This window comes from Penicillium antarcticum (assembly GCF_028974205.1).
Source record: "Penicillium antarcticum strain IBT 31339 chromosome Unknown utg000005l_segment0_segment0, whole genome shotgun sequence".
NCBI classification, from domain to species: Eukaryota; Fungi; Ascomycota; class Eurotiomycetes; order Eurotiales; family Aspergillaceae; genus Penicillium; species Penicillium antarcticum.
Genome location: NW_026695303.1, coordinates 2,110,411 through 2,120,950, shown reverse-complemented (window position 1 = coordinate 2,120,950; position 10,540 = coordinate 2,110,411). Strand labels below are relative to the sequence as shown.

Here is a 10,540-nt window from a genome sequence, read left to right as displayed (position 1 = left end):
CAGAAGATTTCATCTCGCACGGAGCCGAAATCTCACCTGGGTCTGCCCATATAGGTCTCCATGTGGCGTCAAGTAATCGATTGGGATTTGACTACGGGCAAATTGGACCTATTTGCCGGGGAGGTGAAATCCGATGAGTTGGAAACGGGGTCACCAGAGACATCCGCAATGTCCTTAAGCGAATGGCTAGGCATACGATTGGCTAGTCACGAAATGTCCTTGGCAGGGCAGGCGAGCAAATTTACTGCAGGGGTCGCTATGGCTTCGGTGGATTCGAAAAAATTCTTTTTTTGGCCCTGGGGCAGAAATACTAATCAGATAAATGGAGAATAAAGCAGTATTAGGCAATCGAGTCCACAAACCGAGACATGCAAGACGCCAACGCAGGGCTAAAAGCTCCGAGAGCAAGCACATTGTACTGCGGGTGCGCTGTTCGGACTCGGCATCGCCGCAAAGACCTCTTATCGCCGAGTGCACAGCCTGGACTTGGGGCTCTTACAAAGTCCAGGTTCGGAGCACATCCAGACTTGGCGTGGGGAAAGGGGCATCGATGCATGTAGACCCGATAGGGTAGGTGGATATGCATAGTAAATTTGGAACTCGTATTTCTGAAGGTATCTCGGGTACCGTACCGTGTACTGTGTTACAGTGAAATTTGCATTACCAGTCTGTACATGTATGGGTTCTATTCGCGACCACTTCCATTTGGAGTTTGGCTTCTTAGTTTCAAACCTCAGCGCTACGCGAGTTTCTCTTTTTTTCTTTCTTTCAGTTTTGACCCATGGCTGCCAAGACTTCACATTTCCCGGTCGGTACTGTCCAGCGAATCCTCTCCTTCTAGCCCGTGTCTAACGGCATGCATCTTGTTTATTTTATTTTATTTTTATTTTGCATTTGTTTTTCTTAGATTGCTGCCAAAGACGAAACCCGAGAGGATTCGATACGTGAGAATTGAGATCAGTAACAAGTAGCCCAGAATGCAGAATTGATAGCTCGCCGGAGGCACAGCTTGCGTTCAGGTACCCGGCCCACGACTTCGGAACGAGCCCTCCGGACATTAACTATGGCCACGATATCGATCGCATGGTTTTGCCACATACACATGGCCATGTACTGGAGTATGCATGTCTCCACTCACCTGTCTCATCGGTCAGCCCTGGTGCGTCTCTTAGGCTTTTTTAGTCCTGCATCTAACAGAAAAAACTTAGTGTGCTATTTTTGCCCCGTGTTTTTTAGATCTCTACTTCACAAACGCCTAGAATTCCCCCGGTCACGGATCCATAGGTCTTTGTCCTAATCAGTTTAAAAAAGGCGAAGCTATAGATTTTTAATTTTAATCTTTTTCCAAGCCCCCTGACTACATACGTGACAAGGGACCCTTGGAGGCGAACGTATTACTCGCGAACTTATTACTATTCTCTGAGGCTTGGAGAAGTGGGTATTCACTTTAGCCACTGTCCCCCCACTACTCTTTTTACCTATCACCCTGTTGACCAAGCTCCTCTGTGTTTCTCCAATTCCATCCTGTGTCGCCATCCTTTGCTATCCTTCGCTTTACACACCTAAGGGCAAACTATAGTCATTCGTTCCATCATGTCACTATGAGTGTTTGAGAACGTCTCAGCTCCATTGGTCACAGTTTATTTCCGACCTTGTTCCTCATATATTGCGTCCGACACTTGTTGAGTCGAAGACTCCACGAGATTTGCCATGACAGAAAGGAAGCTCCTTCCTGTGGAAGCCCACCCCGTGGGCTGGGCTTCCATGAAAGGACACTGGTGGCAGTTTGTATGTTGATTTTGGTCCCTTTTACAACTTGACTCCGAGAATTCATGGGTGGAGACGTGGAGACAGTCCTTCTAACAGCTCTTCTAGATATTCATCGGAGTTTTGCTATTAACCGTCACTATCGGAACCGTATCTATTATATGGTCCGGAGCGCGAAGATTTATCAAATATTACAAGGTAACATCAACTCAGAAGACTCAAATGTTTTACAATATTAACTCCAGTGTATCTCTAGTCGAGACCGCCACCAGACACTGTTTCCGCGAGTGTCTCTAAGCGCCTCGCTCAGCTAGCCAACCGTGAATTCAACCTTATTGAGACCCGTGCACGCAAAGGAAAGCCCTCGAGCTTCGGCGTATACCTCGGTGGCTTCGAAAACCCGCCTACTGCCTCGCAAGAAAGACTGCTGGAAGAGTGGGATCTTCTTATTGTTGATCCATTCCAGCCCGGTGTTTCCAAGGCTATCTCTAGACATGAGCGTAGCCAAGTGTTGGGACGTGTCGATTTCGCCCGAATTGCTGCCCCAAAGTCCTCTGCCCTCACCGTCATTGAGAAGGTTGAGGAATTACTCGCAATCGGTTTCAACGAAACAAAGTTCTCCGGTATTCTTCTCGCCAACTGGGAAGATGTTCTCTGTCCCTCCGTCCGCAGAAAGTTGCTTGAGACGATTAGCGGCCTCGGTCTAGCAGTGTACCTTGAATCGGCACCTCCACATTTCTTGAAAGACAGAAAGGCTGTTCAAACCGACGCCGTTGCTGGTCTGGTCATTCGGAATGCTAGCGTCATGCCTGAGGGCGAGAAGCGCGACTACTTCGCCATGGCCGAGCTCCAATCGACTATCAAAGCATTCGTCTCTGAGTCTTGCATGAGAGACTTTGTTGTGATGGCCTGGGAGACTATTGACGATGGTGTGACTGTGACCAACGCAATTGTTCGCAGATCTCTCCAGTGGACCAGCTTCTACAGCGCAATTACTTGGATCGGTTCCGAGGCTGCCTTGCAAGATGCGGACTTGAATATCACAACTCTCGAGCCTCTTCCCTCCTTCGGATGGTTGAAAGAAGCTGAGATTATGAAGGCTCATGATACCTGGCGTTCCAACTTGAACATCCTGCCTTCTCCGGATATGAAAGATGGTTGGGAAGCTCTCCAGCCTCTCTTCCCTGCTGTTAACGAACTGCTTGACTCCGAAGAATACAACTCCAAGGCCCCTGATAGCCCGACATCTCGACTGCGTGATCCGCCTGAATGGGTTGCTCAGGTCAAATCGCAGGGTAGCCCTCTCTCGATCTCCATGTCTGGAATGGCGTACAACTCTCTCGGGTGTTTCCCTCTCGGCTCCGACTCATCGCCGATGGTTTTCGCCGAGATTGTTCAATCTCAGCAACGTCTCAAGTCACTCAACCTACTTCATCCCGTTCCAACCACCAAGATCCAGAGCATCGGTCTTCTCCTTCGCCAATTCCATGACAGCTTGGACCTTTCCGATGATGAAGATCAGCTTGCCAGTTCCATCAAGGAGCTTGCTAACTGGGCCTCTAATGATCTCTTGCACGTGAACCTGGCTCTCGATTCTGGTCTGCGTAAGAGCTCCGATTTCCGCTTCTGGGCTGTCTTTGAGATGGATGCTGAGGGTATTGAAATTTACGTATCCAAGAACGCCCAGGGTCTCGCTGGAACCATCCTCCATACTTATCTGTCGGCCAAGGGGTTTCCCCGACATGTTTGCTTCGAGGCTGAGGCCACCTTCGCCACCTGGTCTAAGGATGTTTCCGCCGAAACTGGTCTCCCCCGCCGTCTGATTCAGGATATCGATGTTCTCACCCCCGAAGAGCGCCTTCTCATGTTGCAGCATCTGTCGTTGACCGATGTTCACAGCGAGCTCGTCGAGGTTATCTGTGCCTATATTCACAAGCAACTCATGGACTCTCCTTCGTTTGCCCTACTGAAAGCTCACAACACCGTTGGATATCTCGATAAGTCTACTTCCCCCGAAGAACTGATTGGATCTCGTATCGAATGGTACCGGGACCAAGGGTGCAAGCATCCTTCAGCCAAGGCCTGTCTCTCTCTTTTCAACCAAGTCGACACTGTACTTGGTCAGATCCTCAGAGTACGCCGTGAAGATGATCTTGCTGCTATTACCAATGGACTATGTGCACTTCTGAAGGGTGGCTCTGTTGACGCATATGTCGACATGATGGCCCTTGCTCTCTTCTGCGCTGCGAGAAAGGGTGCCTTTGACGAGATTTACCAGGAAGTGACTGATCGGAACCCTCTGTTCAACAGTCACTCCGACCAAGCTGCCGCATTTGCCGAGTCATTCGCTCTTGGCTCCCGATGCGAGGCCTACTTCGATGTTGCTCCAAGTGTTTTCGGCAGGCTGTTGTCTAATCGTTTCAGAGGCTACTATAACCAACACCAGCCTCCGAACTGGGCGAACGGTGCTCCTCAGCTTGCTACATCCTATGCTGGAGCCCAGATCGATGTCAACCCGGACGAACAGCCCAAGGTTATGCGTGGCTATCAGCGATTCACCTTCCTGAGTGTGTTCGCTATCCCGGCCCTAATTGATATTATCCTGCTCACTATGATCGGTCGCGGTCTGTACCTCTCTGCTGACATGACCTACGAAGAACAAGACAGTGCGACCATGGCCCTGATGATTTCTTTGCTGCTTTCCGGTGCGATTGGTACCTGGATTGCGTGCGGTGGTCCTTACTATCTCATCTCAATGGCGTTTGCGGCTGCTAACATGTTCGTTCTTATCCGCTTGATTGCTGGTATTGCCTTCACCATCGCCGGTGGTTTGGTTGGTTTCGTTGCCATCTCAGCCGTCAGAAGCCCTCGTGCTGGTATAATCTTCTACCTATATCTGATCGCTCTAACAATCTACTTCTCGACCTTCGCCTCGCTCGCCAGTTTCAGTTATCCCGGATCGAGTTTTTTGTCCGGTCGCAAGCCCATTATTTACTGTATCCCGATTCTGTTCCTGTCACCAATTATCACCACCTGGGCCGGCAACGACTCAGCAATCTATCTTGCCATCATCTATGTCTTCATTGGTGTGCTCTTACTATGCCTGCGCTCAGTGACATCCAAATGGGTCACCTGGTACCAAGATATTCGCCGAACCGATGATACCGAAATTCGCAAGTGGTACATCAGTGTGTACGGCCACGATGATGAGAAGGTCTTCGCAAATATGAGTGATCCAGCTGCACTCAAGCTGGCAAGAGAGGCACTGTCCAAGGACGTCTTGGCCGAACAGAAGCGTGGCATATTCTCCAAGGCAACCAAGGATAAGCTGGTTTTCGAACTTGCTCGGGATTGGGAATCGACCAACTTCCTCCTTGATTGGTACTGTCGTTATGCTGATGTCCCTCGCCCAATTGCGTTCAGTTCTGGCTGGAACATCCAAACCAAGGTCGCATTGGACGTTCTTCGCAACTCCCAGAAGGGTCTCCGCCTGCACAATGCCTTCGTTCACTGGCGCCAGTCCAGCAAGGAGATCGGATGTGGTATCCTGTACTTCGTGATTGCCCTTCTCGACAAGTGGATTCAAATGCTCAGTGGTGATCGCATGCTTGGCTATGCTCCCGCTGAGAACGACGCGAACCGCATGGCTGTTGGTTTTGCTCTTGCTTACTACCTGATCGGAGCTGTTCTCATTGATACCAAGGCTCAAGAACTCCATGATGCCCTTGGCAGCAAGGCCCCCACCTCTGTCAAGTCTGCTAAGGATATTCGGATCGCCCAGAAGAAGGAAGTCGAGCTCCGCCGCAAAGTATACTGGCGGGTTCTGCTCCGCTTCCTCCTTTGGCACGTATGGAGTCTGGCTCTGGCAACTGCTCTCATTTGGACTTTCCAGGAAACCCGGGAAGGTATGATCATCTTCTTCTCCTACGTTCTGGCCTACACTGGTTTGATCTGGTATCAATACACCAAGATCTTCACCGGCCCTCATGCGCTCAAGCCTCTCATTACTGGCATCTGCGTCGGATTGCCAGTTGGTATCGCTCTCAAGGTCTGCCTGCCCTCTTCGTTCAAGTACTCTCAGATCATCGGTCTGGGATCCGCCACCTGGACTGTCGCTTTCCTCGCTATCTGGAATGCCAAGATGGGCATGCCTAACAAGGTTGACTCACCAGTCGAGCTTGGCCGGACCTTCCACGCCTTCACCACCCCTTGGTCCGACCCTGAATGGTCCCAGCAGGAACTCCAGACTTTCTTCGAGAACTATACTCTGCTTCCATCCGACTCTCGATTCCAGCTCAACCCTGCTGTTCACCCTGGTGTTGAAATCAGAAGTGCTATGACTTCTCGCAGAGAAGAGCTCCGCATTGAAGAAGCCTTCCCCGGCTCCAAGGATATTGTCAACACTGCTATCTCCGCATGGGAAAAGGGCGACGTTGTCATTGAGCTTGTTCCAATCGGTTCTCTCGGTCCCGGTATTCGTGCTTTGAGTTGCAGCACTGGTAACCAGCTGAAGCTGGCCATCAGCGTTGGAGGTCTCCTGGACGAGCGTCTCGATATTAGTGCTAACTGCCAGGTCATTGCCGAGACTCTACTCCACGCTGTCACTGAACTCATGATGGGTGTTCCCCACGAATACGCATCACTGGCAGGATCAATTATCTCTGGTGGAGTCACACACACCATGGCCCGACAGCTTCGCGAGGAGGCCAATACCTCCACTGTCGTTCGCTGGGCCAAGAAAGAGCTTCTCCGACAGCTCTGTCTTGGTTTCGAGGCTGATATTCACTGGGACAAGCTGCCTAACGAAGTTCGTGATGTACTGCTCAAGCGTTGCTTGGGACAGCAGTGCAGTCTCTCTAACAGCCAGCGACAATGGCTTCAGGAGAGCCTTTGCACCTTTGACACCAAGGACCTTGACATCCACGTTGCCCGTTGCAACCTTGGAGCAGCCACCGCGATTAGTGTTCTCGACTACGCTCACTGGGGAACTGGAGAAGCTGCTCTCCCCAAGGATTCTGAGACTTCGGAGTACATCTCTTATGTACCTCGTAAGCTCCCACTTGTGCTGTCACTTTTCAGAGAACCCCTGAGCTACATATATCACAAGATGGGTACAATGGTCAAGTTCTTTGTCGTCGCTTTGGTTGCAGATCCTGAGTTCCAGAGAGAGTTCAACCACGTCGTTCAGCCCCTTCCTACCGTTGTCCGTGTCCCTACTGTCTTCTTTTTGAACATGTTCTGGGTTTACTCTAAGGCTGTTCAAGACTTTGGCTTGTCATTCTTCCTATTTCACGGTCGCCAGAACGTCAAGCGTCTGTGGGAAGAGACCAAGGGCATGACTATCCACATCAAGAAGAGCAGAGTTATTGTTCAAAGTCTGGATGGCACATTCACGGCATTCCGGCATCACGAGATTGACGGTGGGTTCAAGATCTACCATTATGCAGGCGACCACAAGACCGAGCCTAAGGAGGTCAAAGCACTGAAGTATGTCAGCACCTACTCTGGTGAGATGTTGCTTCTTGTCAAGCAAGAGTTCAAAGATGGCAAAGTCACCAACGAATATCACTACGACTACCAATCCCCGACCAAGAAGGGCTTCAAGCTTGGCAACAAGTCTTCGGCTCGCATTCCATTGGGACGTCGCTGTGTGGCTGGTGCCAACCACCTGCAAAGTGTTCAATACAACCGCAAGGGTCTCATCGAATCTGGTTCCTACATGAAGGACGGTAACTTGATCCGCTTCAAGTACCACTACCGCAAGAACCCCCGTTTCGGTGATGAGCTGCTCCGCGCTGAATTCGTCTTGTCTCACATCAGCTGTACAGTGTCTTGGTGTGCGCCCCCCGTCGTCACCCCGAGAAGGTGGAACGCTGGATTCCTCACTCCAAGGTGACAGAAGCCAGCTTCGTCCAGGGTGCCGATGTCTACGAGAGTCGCTGGTTGTACGATCACAAGTTCCATCCCACGATCTTCACCACTATCAACGGGCAGAAGGTTCAGACCCCTCCCATGATCGAGCACGATTACCTGGGTGTCCTGGCCAAGCCGAAGTATACCAGCTTCGTGCATGACAACCCCTTCTTTTACTGTGACAGTCTCCAGTCAAATTTACTCACTCGCACACTCGGATTGACCAAGAAGCGCTTTGTTGTTTCCACTTCCCGTGCTCGTTCTCTCATGTGGAAGGCCTGGAAGGACCGTGTTGACTTCGATGCCATTATTGTCCGCTGGATGGACGACCGTATTCTTCGCAGAGACCGAGTCCTTGCTCCGTACTGGCGCAGTCGTGACTGGGGTAACCTTGGATCTGCAAAGAAGTATATGGACCTCCGTGCCGATGCTATCATGGCTAGTGCCGATCTGGACGACAACATCTCTAGCTGGACTCCCCTCGCTGTGAAGATCACCGATCTGCTCAACTTCGGCCCCGGTGGTGACGCTGTTGTCAACACTCGCTCTAAGAACTTCGGAACTGATACTGACAAGACACTGCACGTCATGGCCGCTGACAATGGTACCTGGCCCAATGAAGGTGGTGGTGTCTCTGCCTGTCGACGAGACATGATCAACTCCCTGCGGACCATTAAGTGGCACATGATTTGTGAGTCTGCAAACGACTTTGGTGTTCCTAAGCACCAGACCGAGCAGAACATCCAGTCTCTCAAGTTAATCCCGCTCTGGGGTATGGATTTCCTGACGCCAACTCACGGTTTGTTCCACAACAAGCTGGATGCCGAGGTCGACAATGTGACTTCCGCCAGCGAGTTTGATATCAAGATGAACTTCATTCCTATCTTGACAGCCTTGGTTAAGGGTGCGCGTGCAATCAATCTCACAAAGGCCGATATCCACCAAGCGACTCGTGCTCTGGTGAACCTCAACACATACTTCCAGGAATCTCGTCATTGGACCCAAGTGTGGAACAGTGAAACTGTCAAGCAGAGTTGGCGTGAGCTGTGGCTCACTCAGGAGATGTCCAATGCGATGCCATCATCGGAGTGGTTCGACACCGAACTTCCCACCCTGGCCGCCCTTGATGTTGCCCTGGAGCTCTGGTACCGCTACCTGTTCATTTTCTCGATACCCGTCCCGGAGAAGATTCCCTCGACCTTCCAAGCCTCCCACCACAGCGTCAGTGCCTCGTACGGTGTTGTCTGCAAGATCAAGCGCAAGTGTACTCTGCAAATTTGGGATCACGCTATCAGTTGGCGTGAAACCAACCTGTGCCTATCATCTGCACTTTGCAAGCTTTCGCCATTCGTTCGTAACTCGCTGCTTGGATTGATGCGCATTACCTCTGTCTTGACTTTGCACCATGCCGATATCATTCTTCCTTGTGCCGACTTCTTCAATCCCGGTTGGGAAGTCGAGATTGGTACTTGCCAGGGTACAATTGAGCACCGCAACGTCTTCCGCCGCAAGATTGATCCCGTTGTCAATGGTATCACTGACATGCAGAAATTCGCCCCAGTCAAGGAGATCAAGTCTGAGCGCCCGACTGTCACCATGTTGTCTCACGTCTGGTATGCCAAGGATATCAAGATCGCCCTTCTCGCTGCCGATATCATCATCAACCAGTGGAAGTTCGACGATTACCACCTGGACATCTATGGTGCCATTGACAAAGCCCCTACATACTCCACTGAATGTCAAGAGATCATCGCATCAAAGGGTCTCCGTGGTAAGGTCACACTGTGCGGGACTGCCGACCCCATGAAGGTCCTAGAGAACACTTGGCTCTTCCTCAACTCGTCTCTGTCCGAGGGTCTTCCTCTCGCCCTAGGTGAAGCCGCTCTCACTGGTGCTCCCGTCGTCTGCACAGACGTCGGTGCCTCCCTCCGAGTTCTCAGTGACCCAGACGACTTCTCCCGATTCAGTGCCGTGGTCGCACCCAACGACGCCCTCAACCTGGCCAAGGCACAGATCGGCATGCTTGCCATGCTTGGCGAATGGAGCAAATACAGTGACGACACCGAGCCCGCCCCAATCCTGACCAACTCCCCCACCGCAGAGGATGTGGCAGCCATCACCCGCCGTATGTACACAAAAAGCGAGCACCGCCGCAAGCTCGGCATGATGACCCGCAAGATCGTCCAGAAGTCCTTCAGTGGTGACCGATACCTTCGTGAGCACGAGCAGATGCTCTGGATCGGAAAGTCCGCCAAGATGATGGCCAGTCGCGCTGCGGGTGACCCCATCGAGCCCGCCGACGTGGCAACCGCCATCGAGAACGGCGTCGATGAGGAGATCATCACTATTCCCCGTGGCGCTGTGCACTCATGGCGCTCATCTGCTGTTTCTGGTGTCTCCACACTATACAGCACTGTCTCTCACGTCCCTGGTCGTGGTGGCTACCACCGTCCTATGTCTGATATCTCGGCCATGAGCATGAGCAACATTTCCACCGATACCGAGTCCTTCGCTCGCCTGCCTGTCTTCGCTCCTAGACAATCTATGATGTCTACTAGTAGCAACCCCGGCAACAGATCTCCCATGTGGACTTCCAATCACCGCCTTTCTGTCCTGGGCAGCCGCACCCACTCTCCCCGTCCTCAATCTCACAATCGCTCTATCTCTACCGCGGGTCGCGAACAGATTCGCGGCCTTCACCGCGAGGACCTCGCTCCATACCGTAACTCGGATGTCAGCGTCGTCATGAGAGATGAGTTCATCCGCGCTGGCGGCCTGAACCCTCCTCCTAGTGGTTAAGAGCGTCACCACCCACTCACGCACTCGCTCACTCACATCCTCCCTATTTGCACATACTGCA

General features: G+C 51.7%; 1 protein-coding gene across 1 annotated transcript; it reads left to right on the top strand.

Moving 5' to 3' along the window:
- Window positions 1-1,710: 1,710 nt before the first annotated feature.
- gtb3 (glycosyltransferase family 4 protein) lies at window positions 1,711-10,479 on the top strand (the record flags this gene model as incomplete). The annotated part of the gene is given in 4 exon segments (XM_058463506.1): window positions 1,711-1,788; window positions 1,876-1,965; window positions 2,024-7,570; window positions 7,588-10,479. The coding sequence occupies 4 exon segments, from the start codon at window positions 1,711-1,713 to the stop codon at window positions 10,477-10,479; spliced, it is 8,607 nt and encodes a 2,868-aa protein (XP_058319984.1).
- Window positions 10,480-10,540: the final 61 nt, after the last annotated feature.